The sequence below is a fragment of the Phyllostomus discolor genome, chromosome 10 (assembly GCF_004126475.2).
Source record: "Phyllostomus discolor isolate MPI-MPIP mPhyDis1 chromosome 10, mPhyDis1.pri.v3, whole genome shotgun sequence".
Classification (NCBI taxonomy): Eukaryota; Metazoa; Chordata; class Mammalia; order Chiroptera; family Phyllostomidae; genus Phyllostomus; species Phyllostomus discolor.
In genome coordinates this window covers 28,611,472-28,630,119 of record NC_040912.2, presented here as the reverse complement: position 1 = coordinate 28,630,119, position 18,648 = coordinate 28,611,472, and the positions used below count along the sequence as shown (strand labels likewise).

General features: G+C 39.7%; 1 protein-coding gene across 9 annotated transcripts in view; it reads left to right on the top strand.

Annotated features, from left to right (window-relative positions):
* Positions 1 to 18,648, top strand: part of PPP1R9A (protein phosphatase 1 regulatory subunit 9A) — a 264,007-nt gene that overhangs the window by 174,675 nt on the left and 70,684 nt on the right. For 5 of the 9 annotated variants that reach the window (XM_036010599.1, XM_036010596.1, XM_036010595.1 and 2 more), the window contains one exon: positions 4,314 to 4,379. The exons of the other annotated variants lie outside the window; for them this stretch is intronic. In XM_036010599.1, coding sequence (XP_035866492.1) covers positions 4,314 to 4,379 — 66 coding nt within the window. The remainder of the gene's footprint in view (positions 1 to 4,313; positions 4,380 to 18,648) is intronic. 9 annotated transcript variants of the gene reach the window in all.

The window sequence follows — 18,648 nt, the reverse complement described above, 5'->3', positions numbered from 1 at the left end:
GGGGTGTATGGCCGACATCAGGCGGCGGAGGCTGAGGAGACCCAGCTTTCCAGTCTCTGTGGGCCCCCATGTCTTTGGCTGTAAAGCACAGGGATTGGGCAAACGTCTCAATTCTTTCCATCTTCTGATATTCTGTGAGTCTCTGAAATAAAGCATCTGGTCTAGCAAGGAAGGAGGGAAAATCAAATAGTTTTTAAGGTTCTCCAAGTGAAATTTTTAGATCCCATACTACTACATACTTCTCAGGTTATTTCGTGGAATTGATCATATTCATCCCCCCAGATTTTCAACTCAAGCTGCTAAAGCTTTATGTATAAGTGTATATATGAGGGGGGACCCCAAGATGGAATTTATTGATAAAAGTTGTGTATTTTTTTTTAATGACGATTCTTTCTTTTTTTTTTTTTTTAAGATTTTATTTATTTATTTTTAGGGAGGGAAGAGAGGGAGATAGAGATAGAGAGAAACATCAATGTGCGGTTGCTGGGGGTTATGGCCTGCAACCCAGGAATGTACCCTGGCTGGGAATCGAACCTGGGACACTTTGGTTCCCAGCCCGCTCTCAATCCACTGAACTATGCCAGCCAGGGCTAAAATTGTGTATTCTTACATGTCTAAGCATCAGTCACCTTCAGAATACTCTCCATTTGATACAGTACACCTGCTCAAAACAGTTTTTGAACTTGTCAGTTGCAGTGCCTTTCAGTGCTCCTGCCGTTTTTTGTTTCAACACTTACATTGGCAAAACATTTTCCTTTGAGGACTTTTTGCATCCAGGGAAACAAAAACTCTCTTGGGGTGAGATCAGGGAAATAGGAAGACTGGGGTACAGGGGTCATGCCATTTTTGTTCAAAAACTTTTGAACATTCATTGCAATGTGGGGAGGTGCGCCCGTAAATTACCCATCATGAAATGGGCAAATGCTTTGAAAGAGTCTTGAAAACAAATTCACTGAAGCCGAACACAGCCTCTCACAACAATACCAGTTGGTACACTGATACAGATGGATTCCTAGAACACTCACCTTGCAGGGAAAGCCCGTACTACAAGGCATCCACCCTCCAGAAGATAATTCTGGTTTCTTTTTGGCTCCCCCCTCATATAGACACACAATTTTCTCTTATGTGATAATGAGTAAATGCAAAAGGAATATTTGTTCCTCAACATTTGCACTTGGAAAAACATCACATAGATTTTTTTTCTTGCCTCCTTTTGTAAGGAAAGCCAAGTGGATTGTCACTTAAAGTAGATATTTCCAGCAGGAATGGAGGTAAATAAATATTCAGTGTCAGGCACTTTGCAAGGTGCCTTTCCCACATGATTTCATGTCAGCAAACAGAGAGGTTCTTTTCTCTCTCTCTAGAAATGCAGCAGCTGAAGCTTTTCCTAGTGGTACAGCTCATAGTTGGTACTTTAGGATGGGGAGAGGGTCTTCTTGGCTCCAAAGCCTGGACCCTGCAACCCACTGCATTTTGTAGTGGAGTGGGTGGATGGGTCTGTGGGTGACAAGAAATGTCACTAAGAGGATTCTTGTTTGAAGTGTTGGAATATCTTGTAATACTTTGGTTCTGTGACTCTTTATTTTTCTAATAAGGGAATTGAATTCTTGGAGAGTTTTCCATTCTAGGTAAATACTTAATCCATAAGTATCCTATGAAGACAGGGTTTCAAGGGAAGAATAATTGAGTATACAAATATGTTACAAAAAATAGAGTTTAGCTTTAGGTTAAACTTTTTCTTCTGTCTGCAAATTGTAGAAATGGGAATCAGGTGCTTGCCACCATGGCATTCCAAGCAACCTTTGCTGTATTGACATGGTCAGGCGGCCTTTTCCTTTGCCTCTCTCCCTCGTGCTCCTCTCTGACTCAGGTTCTTCCCTTCCCTGAAGGCACAACCTTCCCCCATGTGCCCAGCCAAAACCCACTGTGAATTTTCCATGCATCAGAGAGATGGGAGCTGTACAAAGGGTGAAAATTCACTCCTGTGTAAATACTTCAATTAATCTATGTAACTTAAATTTGTTTTTCTTACTAATGCAACCTACTATTCTTAAATTGATTTGAATGTTATGTTTGTTACTCTCTTTCCCTATTAATAAAAAATAAAATGAAATGTCCAAGAAACGTAATGGAAATGAGATGGACCAATAGTGGTTATCCAATGGGTAAATGGTCCTTGAATAATTTAGTTTTATATGTAATTGAGCACTTTATTGATTTACATATCTTGGTTAATCCTGAGTTGTGTAATCAATCACTTAGTTTCTCACTCTTATTTATAGAATCATTTTATGATTTCAAAGATGGAATCATTTTTATTTGACTGTATCCCCTGTGGCATTCCCTGAGCCAGCCAGGAAAACCTCTAATTAAATGCAGAACAACCAAGTCCGTCCAAGTAATTTCCAGAGCCAGCACTTAGATCAGCATTGTCTCCTGAAGGATAGATAGCTTCTGGTTTTGGTCAAATCGTCCAAGGTTTATTCTAAGTTGGAACTTGTCACTTTGACAAAGGGGAGTTGCTTGCTTGAATTGCCTACAGGGAAAACGTTGCAATGTGATAAATATAGCCAGAAATTGTAAAGGTACAATGGTTCTCTCTCAGAACCATATTTAGGATTAAATCTACTTTATCATGTATAGAGTGTACTTAAATATATCTGTTTTAATGCTTTAGGAGAGTATAGATTATACTCCAGAAGAATTTAAAATAGATGTATATAATACACAAACTCTAAATTTCTGCATTTTTTCTAGGCTTTTTTTCTCCAAGTATTTAAACTAGGAGAGTTTATAATAATCAAACAACTAACTCCATTTTAATTTGCATTCCCATATGTTTTATGCACAATGTTAAACATTCTGATTTTTTAAAAGCAAAGTTAAAATGTCTACCTAAAGGCCAAAGAATAAAGGGGATCCTATAAAGAGGAGGGAGATATAAATCTGAAAAATTGAAAAGTATTACATGTGGATCTGTGATTTAGTGATCGAATTTCTGGATTTGATAGAATTATTGTTCATTTCTTTTTCTTTCTCTCTTTCACCCTTTCTTTCTCTGTCTCTCCCTCCCTCCCCCCTCCTTTCCCCCTCCTTTCTTTCCCTTCCTTCCTCTCTCTTTCTCTCTTCCTCCCTCTCTTTCTCCCTTTCTTTCTCCCTTCCAACCCCCTTCCCTCCACCTCCCTCCCTCCCTCCCTCCGTTCCTACCTTCCTTCCTTCCCTTTCTACAATCTGAAAGGTAACCATGGAGGATTTCAGTAAACCTCTCAGACATTCAGCACTATCTCACGAAATTCTGGGGGTATGGTAAATTTTTCCACTAGATTTTAATTTTCAATAACAAATTAAATCTCCTGTCATACTCTACACACTCAATCTTTAACCTTTGCGTGGTAGGATGATGTACTTCTGGTATGTCTTGTGTGCTGCAGGTTTATGGTGTATTTTGTGTATCTCTTTCTCTCGGAGAGCGTTTTGCAGTGTGACACGCTGTGGGCTCAGACTGGCAATGAAGTACAGACAGGTTCTATGCCACTTTTTTGAATGAAAAAATACATTTGGTCGTTCACATTAAAATGAACTGTTTTACATGCATGTGTAAAGTTATAAGATTATTTTCCTTTTGCCTCTTTACTTGTCATTTTAAAATATATTATTCATTACATTTAAAGTCTTAGATTTAGCTGGCATTTTGGTTTCTTTTAGGCAGTGGTTCATAACAATGTTAATCCTCACTCCAGAAACAAAGGTTACCCTTTTTTAAAACATAACCTTTCTATGATTTGTTTCCATTACTGGAAATTAATATCATTATAACTATATCGTGGCAATAGTAGTCATTTTTTTTAGAATCTTTAGAAGTATTGAATACAATTTAGAGCAGCCACCTGCATAGATATGCATTTCCATTGCTTGTGTTAACACATAATAATTAGAGGCAAAAATATAATGGAAGGTCTGGCTTGCATACGTGTTAAAAGGTTTACAAGAAGAGAAATTTTATGTGAAAAGCATTGAAGGGATAACATTGTATTTGACTCATGCCGTTTGCCGTTCCTGGCTGGAACAGCTTGTGTTGTGTGAGCAAGAGATTGCAGGTACTATGGATGGCCTTTCAGTCATGTGAGTTGACTTTATCCTGTGTTTATGACAGAAACTAAAAGTGGTGGCATTCTCTTAGTTCTCAAAAGTATATGTGGTGGCAGGTACCGGGACTTCAGTGTTTGGGTTTATTTATTTTTTAATTTTTTATCATTAGGCTGCTCTCTCTAGCGGGGAAAAGCTTTTTTAATTTTTGTTGTCAACCATTTTAGAACACTGTGGCTGAGTTGCAAGGAGTGCCTGGCAACTGCAATAACAATAACAACCATTTCCTTAAGGTTTGTTTTCTGGCGGGAAGTAATGCTTGTCTGTCCCTGCTTCACGTGTGAAATTAAATATTCTGTGTCTTATTAACTAGCTGTCTGCTCAGGGGAACTTCTCTGGAGCTGTGTGTTTTGAATGTTGAGCGATAGTTTGAAGATTCCCCTTTGAAAAATAATATTTATTCTGAAACACTATTCCAAATATTTTAGGTACAGGTTCTGCAATGTGGACTTGCTTCCTAATATTTAACCCTAGATGTTTTTAATCCCTAACACTTTAAATAGTTTGTAATTCACATTAAAGGGAAACAAGAGATGTTCAACAGCAGGGCTGTGTGATGTTGGTACAATACAGGGTACAAAGTGATTTATATTATCTTTAAATCCAGTGATTTTTTAAAAGGAAAGAATCATGTGATACAAAGTTCTTAATTTTTTTTTAAAAAACTGCATGCACATTTCTTTAGATTATCATAGTACTTATTCACATGATTTATATGGTGGATGTGCCAAAATGTCTAAAAAGGTGTTATACTATAAATAAGACAATTCTCATGGTCTTTAGCTGCCAATAATAGAGATAGAGAAGGTTAAAACTGAAAGTCGGGTGTGTGTGAACGGAAGACCGGCCGACAGTGATTAGAGGAGCCTAAGGAACGGGAGAAATAGAAAACCTTTTAAACAAGTTGTTCAGAGACTCCAATTTGACTGTATCTTTAAAATTATTAAATGTAATTTGGCTTGTGACCCCTACATCTACAGTAGTGGTCATTTTCATCAGAACCCAGAACCATAAAATACTTGGAGAAGATTCAGTTGAAGAATGTATTCACACTCGAACTAACCTAAATAGCGCGCTGGCATGCACACACATAAATTCACACACATACACTTGCACAGACACCCACACGATCCCCAGGAGGTAAATATCCTTCTCTACTTGAAAGGCCCTCTCTAGAAATATCCTCTGTGTATAGGAACAGTAGTATTATAACGGTGAGCACTGACAAGAGGATGAGCAGCATCCATGGGAAACAGGGGCTGGAATAGAAACCTTTGGCTGAATAATGTCATCTTTTTGTAGCTTGTTTTCTTTATTTTATCATAATGCAAGTGACTAGAATGTGTTTTCCTGCAATTTTCCTCCAGCTACCACATTATGGAGATATTTATGCATGTGCCAGATGCACAATACCAAAGAAACTTTATCAGATTTCTCCATGCCATTACATTCTTCTGAGAGTGTATAATTCGTAGTTCCTAGAAACATGCTGGAGCAACTCGGTGTTACAATGATGAGCCACAGAGTTCGAAGTGTTAATCGGATGCCATAGAAACAAACACAAATGACAATATCTTTCAACTTTAAAAACATTTATAAGTTGAGTATAACTTTTTACCAAAAGGTTCTAAAATGCTAAACTCACAGTGAGAGATGGGCCATACAGACTCACTTTCCAGCGGGCCCTAGGGGTCCTGCAGTTTCCCAGGCCTGCGCTCCTCCTGGTTCCTCTGCCTTGAATGCGCCAACTCTCAGCTGCCCTCGTGTGCCCACCCATCCTGTTCATCTCTTAGGGCTCTTTTCGGGTTTCATCCATCTCCTCCAGAAACCACCTTCGTCTCTCTCAGCTGGGCTGGGCGGCCTGTTTTTATGACTCACGAGCACTGTGTGTACCTCTATTATTATTTACCCACAAATTTACCTCACCAGCATGTAACCTCTTCATTGACGGGCTGATTTTTAATGCATCCAGGGATGAGTACAGTGCTGGGCAGAGGAAGCCAAGGACTTCAACTGAGTTGAGTCACTCAAAGGATGTTAAGGTGAAAATTGGGGAGTAAAATGAGGAGAATGTAGTTTAGTTAGAAACATAATCTGAGACAGTGGTGGAAGAGCAGCATAGGATCTGAGATAAAAGGAACGTCCAACCTAGCAAGACTGGAGGCTGGACACAGGGAAGGGACTGAAGGAGCACTCTGTGCTTGTCCTTGGCACTTGGGGACTTAGTAGTTTTCAGTGGTCTTTTGCTTCCACATTCTCATTGTTCTCAGAGACCATGATTTCCAAGAAGACTAGCTAGACCATACTGTAACAAAACCGTCCACATATAAAACCAGAAAAATAAATGGACGTGCATATTTCATTCTTTGTAAAGCTTTGGGACCTTAGAAATAGCAATTTGGTGACTCGTGTTGACATGACTTCTTTTTATTCATAAATAAATAGAATGCAATAGAAGTAATAGTCAAAATGTCCTCAATGATGTCAGGAACAGTACTGTACAGATAGCCATCTTCTCACCAACGCACTAACTTAGAAATACGCTTCAGTCATAGAAATACATTTTCACCAGCAATACAGCAATAAAAACTAAATGGCGACCTGACCAAAGACTAACAGGCTAAAACTGCCTTGTCACAGAGGTTTACCAGGACTCCCTAAGGCCTCCATTTATTTAAACTGATATGGATGCTAGTAAGGGTGGTGGTAGTAAAAACTTACTTGATTTCTGAAATGCCAGTTCCTAAAGGGGTTTAACAATTATTTTATTGACATAAAATTGACACAGAGTAACACGTGCAGATGTTACCTGTATAATTTGATAATGTTTATATGTCTGTATTTGAGTATTAAAATCAACATTAATGAGGAATAATTTATATTCAATAAAGTGCACCAACTTAAAATGTGTTTAGGATAACAGTTTGATGCATAACCAGCACCACAATGAAGCTATGAACTTGATTACCTCAGATAGTTCCCTTATAGAACTTCACAGTCACTCTCAGCCCCGAACAACCATTCAGTCTGCTTTCTGACATCATAGATGGGTTTTGTCAATTTTGGAATTACATTTGGCATAAAGTATATGCTTTTTTATGTCTGGTTTCTTTCACTTTTCATACTGTCCCATTTATCTGAATGTTCTATATATTCTGACCATACTGTAATTGGTATTGCTCTGAGTTACAGTAGATAAAGCTCAGGGCTCATCAAAAATGGGATGTCTAATTGGAGAATTTCAGCCTAAAGCAAAATCCCTGGGGGCATCTCTGCTCTGGAAGATGAGAATAAGTCTGATCTTCCACCTCAGGGACTGCAAGGCAGTTTGCCAGTGTCAAACCTTGGTGCTGAGTAGAAGAAAAATTTCTTCTGAGAAATGGTGATCATGGCAGCCTGAATTTATGCTACCTTTTAGAAGAGAAAAAACAAGCACATCCTTTCTTGAGGGATTTCACCTTCAGTCAAAGCCTAATAGTTAAAGTTTCAAGAAACGAGAGATTACAATTTCAAAGTACAAAATTCAAAGGGAAATGAATCACCATAGTATCAGTCAACAGGAGGAAGAGAGGGAGAGGCAGAGGGAGGAAAGGAAAAGGGAAGGGAGAAAGAAAGAAGAAATATAAGGCCCAAGTTATTTTATCACTTGTATCCAACTGGATCAAGTATCTCCAGTCACATACAACTGTAGAAGACAAAAACAAAAGCAGCACAACTCTGATACCAGTGAGACTTTGAGAGTGTGAAATGTTTAAGGTGATGAGGTACAACCTTGGTACCACAACCAAGTAATGATGAAAGAGAAGTATTCCAGTCCCATCCTATTCATAAAAATAATGCAAAAACACCTCAACAAAATATTACTAAACCATGTCCAATAATATATAAAAGAGATCACAGCTAAGTTGAGTTGAGTCAATAATATAAGTATGGTTTAATACTTGAAAATGTCACTTCTTGCATTTGACATCATATTGGAAGACAAGAAGGAGAAATATAAAAAATGGATTGGAAAGGAAGAAACGAAGCTGTTGTTATTCACTAGTGATGCAATTGTCTACTTATAAATCCTCAAACATGCCTCAGATTCATTATTAGATATAAGATTTTAGCAAGTTTACTGGATATGTAATTAATAAAACATACAACATCTATTTCAGTGTGTCTTAGAGGGAAAATATAATTTATAAGTTACCTTGGTAAAAGGCAAGACCTTGCCTAATAAAAGATAGGTAAGACCTTCATGAAGAAAAATTTTATTGAAATACATTTTGTAAAGTTTATATAAAATTACAAAGAAACCTTGCTTGTAGATTAAAAGACTCAGTAGCTTAATTGAGTCAACTTTCTCTCAGTTGATTTATACCTTCAGTGTAACTCCAGCAAAAATAATTCTAAAGATTTTTAAATAGGATTTGGTGAGCTATTGCAAAAATATATATGAAAGAACAGTGCACCAGAAATAACCATGATGTTTCACATGCCTTAAAAATAGAGATATTTATTATTAAATTGTACCAGTTAAGACCCTGGAGCAAAAGAATGGCCGTGTTGGGAGCTCAGAAACAGGCCCTCGCATACATGCAAATTTGATTTTTGACATAGAAACATGCTCAAGATGAGCTAAGAAATGTTAGGCTTCTCAGTGAAGGAAAAATGGTGAAATTGCAACCCTCATCTCCATTAGTATCCTGAAATTTATTCCAGATGGATTGACTACTCAAATGCATAAGGCAAACCCATAAAAGATAGGAGATGGTGAAGAAGAATCTGTGTATTTATGACCTTAATCTAAGAAATGATTTTTAAAAAGATTTTATTTATTTATTTTTAGAGAGGGAAGGGAGGGAGAAAGAGAGAGAGAGAGAAACATCAATGTGTGGTTGCTGGGGGTCATGGTCTGCAACCCAGGCATGTGCCCTGACTGGGAATCGAACCTGCAATGCTTTGGTTTGCAGCCTGCGCTCAATCTACTGAGCTACGCAGCCAGGTAGAGATGATTTCTTACATGAGACACTTAAGAAAGCAAAACCATATAGGAAAGTGTGGAGAAAATTGACTGCATTAAAGTTAAAAACTTTTGTTCATTAAAATAATATTTTTATGAAAGCAAAAAGGCAAACCAGAAGTTGGAAGAAAATATTTGAAAAATAAATAACTGAAAGAGAATTATAGAGAATTATATAAAAAGTTCTATGAACCAGTAAGAAAGACTGTGTATAGACTATTGACTTAGTCATATCATAAGAGAGGAAACTGCAGTGGCCAGTGAACATACAAAAAGGTGCCCAACCATATAAGCAATGAGTATGTGGAAATTAAAAACCAAAATGAAATATTTCAACCTACTGAACTGATTTAAATGGGGTATTTTAGGTTTTGGTGAGAGTGGGGAGTAAAAAGACCTTATTCTCTGCACACAGAAATACAAATTGGCCCATCCACTTTAGAAAACAATTGCCCCAATAAAGAACAAGTGTTCCCCCTGATATTTCCAGTAGCCAACTGGCATTATACATAGTTATTACAATAAGAAATATATATAATATTATTCTTAGAAAAAATTGGTTACAGCTGATATCTTTATCAACCGGAATGGGTAAATATAGTGTCGTATAGACGTGCAGTAGAGCGGTGTAGAGAAGTTGTTTCTGCAGTCCACAAGAACTGGCGGAACCTCAGACATGTACCATTAAAACCAAAAATGCACCGAAGATTACAAACAACATGATTTCATTATATGAAGTTTACAATCATGTAAAAACAAATGACACATTGTTTAGTTATAATAAAAAATAATAAAACTAGAGAAATTTAAGAGTGATAAAATTCCGCAGGATTACTCTGCAGGGCAAGTGTTAGAAACAGATTAAGGAGACACACACAGAGAACCATAATTACAATGTGGTGGCTCTGCTCCTGTTCTTGAACTAGATTGTTAGCTCATTGGTGGTTATCTTCATTGTATTTTCTAGATGCTACATAAATTTTATGCATCAAATCAATATTTAATGAAAAATTTAAAATTTGCCACATACAGTTGCTTCTATTTATCAGTTATATAGATATGAAATGAAGATGATATAGTTCCTGCTCTTGAAGGACTTACAAAATGACTTAACACCCTGTGTATCAAACATCTTAATGTGGAGGCCTCATGGTCTTTCTTTAAAATTACAGATTTCTCCCCCAGCCTCAGACCTACTGAAACAGAGCATGTACGATAGAGGGCCTTGGGCTGTGGGGAAGGGTTAGGTGCAATCAGAGCTAAGAGTCGTCCGACTTAAAGATGCCAGGAAAACTGATGTAAGGACCTTGAAGTCCTGGTATTGCAGAAAGGTATTGCTGCCACGAACCATAATGAGGAAAGGAATAGAATTGTTTTTCCTCCAAGGAAATTATAAGATTGAGATTATATTTATTGTTAATGGATAGATCAATCCATACAAATAACCATTAATGACATTTTTGTGGATTTTTCTTTATTGTTTACTATACATCCTATATCTATGACTTATGATACCTGTTAACATTTTTGCAATCACATGAGTCAGTTTTTGTATAAACCACCCCACATTTTCCAAGATTCAATTGGTTGTATAATTATAGACTCATTAAAATAATGATAACATGTACTGCCACTCTTTGGTCACTGTAGTTGTGCTCTTCTGCAGATTAAAATTCAAGGAAATACAAATCTCTTAGTCTCTTCCCACAGTTCTGCTGGCATCAGAATAAGTACTTCATTGTTCCCTAGGCAAGTAAAATGAAACTCAAGGAAGGCTGCCAACTTGAAATTGCAGTGTGACATTTGAATTACAGAGGTCTCTTTGGTCTGTTGGCTGTTCAGCTCTGGATCTCAGTGGGAGAAATGGGGATCACTGGTTCCCTCCTCATATAGAATATATTTATCAGGGACTTAAAGACAATGGCATTTATGTCTTAGCAACTGGATAACATTTATTAAAAGGAATTGAATTGGGACTATTGAGTCATGGAAAAATATAGTTTATACTCTCATGAAGCTGGCTGTTGTGCTGTGGAAACAATAAATATATAAGGTAAAGAATTTAAATCATTTTCAAGGCAACCTATCAAAAGACCACATAACCATAGTGTAAAGGAATCATCACAACTAAGGACATACAGAGTAAAAGCATGATTTTGAGATTTGTGGTTTCAGATTTGATTGCAATAAGTTTTTTGTTGTTTTAATTTGTTTGTTTTGTATAACTAAGAAACCAGCCTCAGTATCGGGAGTATTCAAAAAATAAAAAGACCAGTTTATTGCAGAACAGAGAATATAGAAAGGAAATAAGTATTTGTAAGTCTTTGAAAAGGTAGATTGAACAATATTGTAGAAACTTTAAAAATCAGCTGAATTTCTAGACTTTTTTTTCCATTAAATATTAATTGGGAAAAATTATCTAATGGGCTCTTGCATTTTCTGAGGTATTCAGAAATGCCCTTTGACCTGGACTGTCTTTTCAAGTGTTTGTGTATGAACACAGCCTTGGAAGATAGTCTTTCCCTCTGGAGCAAGGGCAGTCATACTTACTGCCTGTTATAAAAGATGCAGGCTACCCAGATTCTGGGGTCCTCTCCTGTCGTATCTACGTGTGTAGGCATTATCCCACCCTCTTCTCATCACTCTTTGGAAATTGTGGCTTGTGGTACTAGCACAAAAATCATGATGGACTATATCGACTAGTATGAAGAACCATTCTGGGTTAGAGGAAGGTTCTGACCTTATTCAGACAACACTTACAGAGAAACACACCCACACTGAGGATGAAAGGAAGGAATTTGCAGTTGCTGTGGTCAAAAGCCTGGGGAACTTTTGCTGTTTGCTGGAGAGATAATTGGGCATGGCATGTAATACTAGGTAAGGAGAAACAGCAACAATTGGGCTACCTTTTGACTCAACCCCTCCTGCAGTGTTATCATGCCAGCTTTATATTCATTCAGACAGTAAAAGATCTCAAAACCTTCTGGAGTAGGTCTTGGACGCTCTAAAGGAATGTGAGTACTGTCAGGATTTCCTTGAGACAGACACACTCATGTAGGACAACACTGATGAGTATTTGGGTCCTAACTTGTCTGTAATGCTGGTGAAAGGAACCCTCTAGAGAATGAGAACCTGTTCCAAATTCTCACAGTCAGCCTCACCACCTTGGAAAACGTCACCATTCCTTATGTTCAAACCAGGTGTATCATTGGACTCCAGATTGAGATGTGTTCCCTAACAGGGTCCCTGCCGTGGGAGTCAAGGCTATGGCTTCTGAGTCAGACTCCCCAAATCAAAATAGGCTGTGTTAGTAATGATGATTCACTGTACGTGGTGCTTTAGATGGACATTGGAAGTCCAGTTAAAACAGGAATGATCACAGCATGGCTCAGAACCGATGGTGACCAGCGCAGAGTTGCTCTCTGCTTCCATGCCCTTGGATGTCTCTCTCCGCCCTGACCTTGAGAAAGATGACTAGGGGCAGGACTGAGATCTTTTTGTCCTCCAGATAGGCCAAATGCTATATGAATCCCTTGAGTGTGCTGGGGAACTTTGGGAGGGGAGGCACCCATATTTTATGGTTCTGTGAATGCTGAGTCACAGATCACTTCTCACCCTGTCCCACAGTGAGAAAAGACACCCAAATTCAACTAATGCGGTTTGGGCAGGGTTCGCAGTGGGAGGGGGAGCTAAAATGGTCTTGTAGATATGACTCTGGGCAAATGCAGGGTGAGGCTGTGGTGGCTTCCACTGTTAGACATATAATGGAATTGATGTGTTATATGATGGTGCATCTTTATCCCACTGTGTGCCAGTGGAGATCTGCCATTCAGGGATTGCCACACGTAGAGCTGTACTAGTAGGATATATAGATCATTCTCCCTGTTGCCCCCAGGGAGTCCAGAAACAACACAGAATCCCAGGAAGAGAAGGGGAAAGCACACCTTATTTAGATACTTAATGGCTGGCAGAACCTTCAGGGCCAATTCTCAAAGCAACAACACTCCATGCAAGATGCAGCAAAAACAACAACAAAAACAAAACACGGCGGTGGGGAGCAGCTATTAATCTTCTACTAAGTGCTTATAGGAACTGGAACTGAGTGCCTGACCCCTGAGGGCCTTGTGACTGTCGCATTTGAATGTGTTCAGTTTGAGATGGGTCAACTCGAACTCCCTGACCAGTAAGGTTGGGAGGGCCCAACAAACCTTGCTTATCAAACAGAAATGAGGGTTTAAGAAAACTGCCACCCTGGCCCCACAGCATCTTAGATTTCCATGAACAAGTCCAGCTTTCCATTTCAGAGAAACTTATCCACCTCCAGAAACAAGGCCTCCAGTTCAGCGAGGCCTTCAATTCATAGAGCTTTCCTTAAATACCTGGGCTCACTTCTCAGATGGTTTGGCTAAGCCGTCCAATGCCCATCTGCTGTTTTCCGACCTCAGGACCAGCTATGCACACCCCAGAATGGACGCAGTCACTTTGCTCAATCAACTGGCAGAACGCACAGTGTTCTGGCCAGCACTCCCGTTGAGGAGCCTTGTGATACTTGTACCGACTCTTGAGCTGTTGTCAATTACCTAACTGTTTGGTCCCTTGGAAAATTACAGACTGACAGGCTAAATTTCGGGATGTCAAACTGTTGAAACAAATTATGGCAACTTATCCAATTCTTTGGGCTGTTCATGTACCTGCACCTTTGGGGTAGTCATAAGAGGCTTCCATGTATTGAGAAAAACTCTATCTTTAGATCAGGTAGCACTCAGATAGATGATCCAGAGATCCCTCTGAAGGGAGGCTATTCTTGGCTGCTCAGGGTTGCTTTCCTGAGGGTTAGCTGATATGTACCCTGCAGGCAATTGCTGTTAGGATCAGACTCATTTCATTGAAAAGTGGCACAAAATTTGAATGGTGATGTGATCAGTGACACCACCTGCATCCTAGAAGGGATTCAGGTCAACCTCACCTGGCTGGCTGAGGTTGTTACAGATGACAGAATGCCCTGAACCCTACACTTTGTTTGTGTGGGCCAGCGCCAAATCTGTGCTATCACGGATACATTCTACTATATCTGAATTAATTCCTTACGTCAAGTGGAATGGTCAATAAAGAAACTAAGGAGAAAGCCACTTGGATTTCTAAGGTAGACCTGATGGTTTATGGTATTTGTTTTGCCAGTAGAGTCTGGAGGCCTCAGGGAATATGTTGATCTAAGTGCTGTGGGTTAGACTCATTCTGCTGCTTAGAGATTTTTCAATAGGATTCCTAATTATACACAGTGAGACAGAATGGATTTGGTCCCAGCCGCTGTTGGTTAAATTCATCTGTGTAGCCAAGGGAATATCATACTCATGGGAGGATTCACCAGGAGCCATGATGGCGCAGAAACGAGGGTGGATATTGCTTGGAGACAATCCCCCCAGGGGTCTCACACCTCTGTACATGTCCTGTGAGCAGAGACACTGATGACCTTTGTTCCAGATTATCTTTTCAATGATGTTTGACTAGCGAACAGCTTCAGAAAATAGAGATAGAGTTTCCCTGCAGGGCAGGTGACAGACTTGCATACCACCCATTATAAAAAATTTGGGTTTCCTCAGCTCCGAATTCTTAACAAAAGACTTATGCTCACACCTTCTGCCTCACTTTTAGACCGTGTTTGGAATCCATTCCTTAATTTTAGAATTACTCTGTTCACTAGGGACATTTCCCACCTCCTTGTTATAGAAGGTGAGGTTGTTGCTAAGCGCTCTGCTGCTACACAACAAGGATCCCCTTCCGGATTTCCGCGTGCAGTGTGTTACCCTCAAAACCCTCCCAGCCTTTGTTCGCTGCCTGTTGCCAGAGTCACTTTATCATTTTTCTGTATTTATTATATCCCCTTTCTATTTCTGTATAACAAATTACTACCAAAACTTAGCAACTTAAAGTAAGTCATGGCTATACGCTACAGCACCTGCATGTCAGTTTAATTGGATGCCTCTGACTCCGGCTCTCTCCCAAGGCTGTAAAGAAGGTGTCAGCCAGAGCTGCAGTCATCTAAATGCTCAACTGGGGGAAGATCCACGTCCAAGCTCACTCACAGCTGTTGGCAGAACACAGGAGATCCACCTCCAAGCTCCCTCGTGTGAACTCTTGGCAGGCGTCCGGTCCTTGCTGGCTGTTGGCCAGAAACACCGTTCCTTTTGACAGGCGCCTTCCCATAGGGCCATGCGCAACGTGGCAACGTGTTTCTTAAAAAGCAAGAGGACAAAAGAGATGCAAGTCCCAGTCTTTTTGTAAACTAATCTCAGAAGTGACATCCCATCACAAAAGTTGAGACTTAACAACCAGACTAACAACAAAAGTTATGCTCTGGCTGTTAGTCTCTAGGTCCAGCCCACATTCAAGGGCAAGGGACTCTGCAAGAGCATGATTACCAGGAAGAAGGGGCCTTCCGGGGAGTCATTTTCTAAAAGGAAGGGGGGTGGGTACTAAAGACGTCTTTAAATTATAAAATCAAATGCTACTTTATGAGTGGTCTACCACAATTGCTAGAAAATTTTAAGAAGGGAAAGATGAGTTTGGGTGGTTAATAAAAGATTTTATAGGCAAATCTTAACTGTGTCTGGTCAGAAATTTTAGGAAGAATCATTGGTCACTGGTGTTACTGGTGACCTGGAACTCGGAGGCCCTCGAGGCAAGGAACACAGAAGGCCAGCTCAGTAACCCACACACAGGTTTCCAATTTTTTTTGATTTGGTGACTAGACAGTAAGAAGAGAGTGAAATATCAGAAAACATTCTGAGAACAAAGAAAGACCAGAAAATTTTGAGTGGCTCAATAAATGAGAAGCACAACGGGCCAGGGATTGTGTAGGATGTTTTACATGTTTTATTCTTTTGAATCCTGTCAGTACCCCCATGGCACTGAGATTTTGGGTACCATTTTATAAAACAGGAGAGGACAACAGATACAAGCTAAAGGACTTGCCCACTGACATGCATCCATGACCTTGTTTTTTCTCTTGTGGGGTCCCAGTCTCCCCACCCCCAAAGCCCAGGCTCTGTTTTTGTCGTTCTGCTCTGTGGCATCACCCTGGGGAAACCAGGGATGGAGAAGATAACCAGAATCACACGGCCATCGACTTGTGTAGCATATTCTAGGCACTGTGATGAGTACTTGGAATATATGACTCCTGGGAATCCTCCCGCCAAACTTACGAAGTAGGTGCTGTTATTCCCACTGGATGGATGAGCACACGATGAGTTAAAAGAGACCAAGTGACCTAACATTACAGAACTAGGACACACAGAAGTCAACTGACAGCAAATAACAAGAGAGGCCTTTACAGAGCAGGGGCTGCTTTGCTGAAAGCCATCTGGATAGTTGGCGCAGATTTGGGGATTTCAAACACTAAATGGTTAGTTTGAGATCTTTTCTTCTCCAGATAGAAAGCAACTCTCTCCTATTCACTCACAGAGCCGAGTCTGAAAATATACATAACCAAATTCAAATCCAATAAACAAATTCCAACACAAACTGCATAATTAAGGCTATTTTTATGATTAGCACCGTTTAGTTTCCCTGAATATACCAGAGCAAACATTGCTACAGCAAAAATTACTGCTAATGGTTGAGCCTAACAATAAGAGAAAATCCCCCAAAGGGTCATTTAGGCCCCAGCTACAGCTGTGCTTCGTTATATTTCTTACTTGAAAGCAGAGAATTAACAGGAAAATTAGGCTCTGCTATGCTGTGCAGATGTAGCTAAGACTGTATTAACTTATTCAGCAAACATTTCTTCAGTGCCTACTGTATGCTGAGCAGTGTGCTAGCCGCGCCGGGATTGTGGGAATAAATCCCACCCGGCACTCTCAAAGAACTTGCAGGTGAAGGAAGTTGATGGGAGGAGGCAGACATAAACAGCCATGTGTTGTGAGTAATACAAGGCGTATAGTGGAAGCATAATGGGGTGGAATAGAAGAGTTTTAAGGCTGCAGCTTCATAGAATGTGCTAAGTAGATGGATACCAATTTCTGATCACATGTGTAGGAGGGAATCTAGTTACGGGAGGAGAACAGAGGCCTGGAAGTTACCTTAATCAGGGCTAGAAGCTGATGCCTACTCCAAAACTGGGAACATGAGAAGAGGAATAAGTTTAAGGAATGGAGAAATTTTATTTCAGAAATGACCAGTTTTCGTATAAAAGATTCAAGCGGCGAGGTCATTAAGGACATTACATTTGTGAGGCCAAATCTTACTAGCAGGTGTCTAGTTACACGGTAGAGGTAGAGAGACTTTAGTGCATTGCTGTTACAGTATTAGTGCAACCAGCAGCAACAGCAGCAGTGGCTTATTTTGAGCACCAAGCATGGGCCAGAATTTGTATTAAATACTTCCCGGTGCCACCTAATTTAACGTCATGACAAACTTGTCAGCACAGAGCCGGGATTTGAACAGAGACCTACATGACTTCAAAACCAAGATTCTTTCAGTGGTCTCTACTTAACCAGCTCACCAGCGCAGCAGATGCTCTCTGCACCTTTTGCACGCCCAGGGCTGTGATCCGCAGCTCTCCTGCGTGTTCAAGGCTCCAGCAGGTCTGCACACTTCTGCTCCCACCATCAAAAGTTACGTGTTTACAAGGGACGGAGCAACTGTGCTTACTGTAATCATGCATTTTAATAAAACATATGCTGTGATGCAATGTGAGGATAAAGTTATGTTTGTGAAAATGAGATAAAACGCTTAGGGAAGATTTAGTAAAGATTGAGCTCAAGTTATGTTTGCAAAAATGAGATAAAATGATGAGGGAAGATTTAGCTCAAGAAAATTAGATTTGAGAAGGAAATATAAAAGATATAAACCACAAACACTGAGTGGAATGTTGCATTCATTTTGCTTTACAAGTATCTTTTCCATCCATTATAAGACACCGGAGTAATTCTATAGATTGTATGCTATGGTTCTGGTTTATGTAAGCAAGAGTGTATGAGCTCTGGCCAGTGTAGCTTAGTGGGTTGGAGCATTGTCCCATACACCAAAAGGTTGCAGGTTCGATTCCCAGTTGGGGGTCACATATACAAGGCAACCAATCAATGTTTCTGTCTTACATTGATGTTCCTTTCTTTCTCTCTCCCCTCCTTCCTCTCTAAAATCAATAAACATTTTTTTTTAAAAAAGAAAGAGTACATGAAACATCAGCCAACCCATAAACCAAATCTTTTGAAGATTTCTATGCACTTGCCCAGCGTGAGCATGTTGCTAGAGAAAGGAAAAGAATAAGAACTTTGCAGCTCACTGGAGACACGCCTCAAAATCCTCAAAGCTAACTGAATGATGATGTTCAAAGATGTGGAAGGGAAATTGCCACACAACAGGATTACGCACTAGGATTTTGCTTGGGGAAAAATGAAAGGAACATATTTCTGGTTTGTTTTTTTGTTTTCTGCAAAGCTTTAGTTCATGTGTCCTGCAAATAGCAGAATGAAAGGAGCATGGGCTGTGGAATA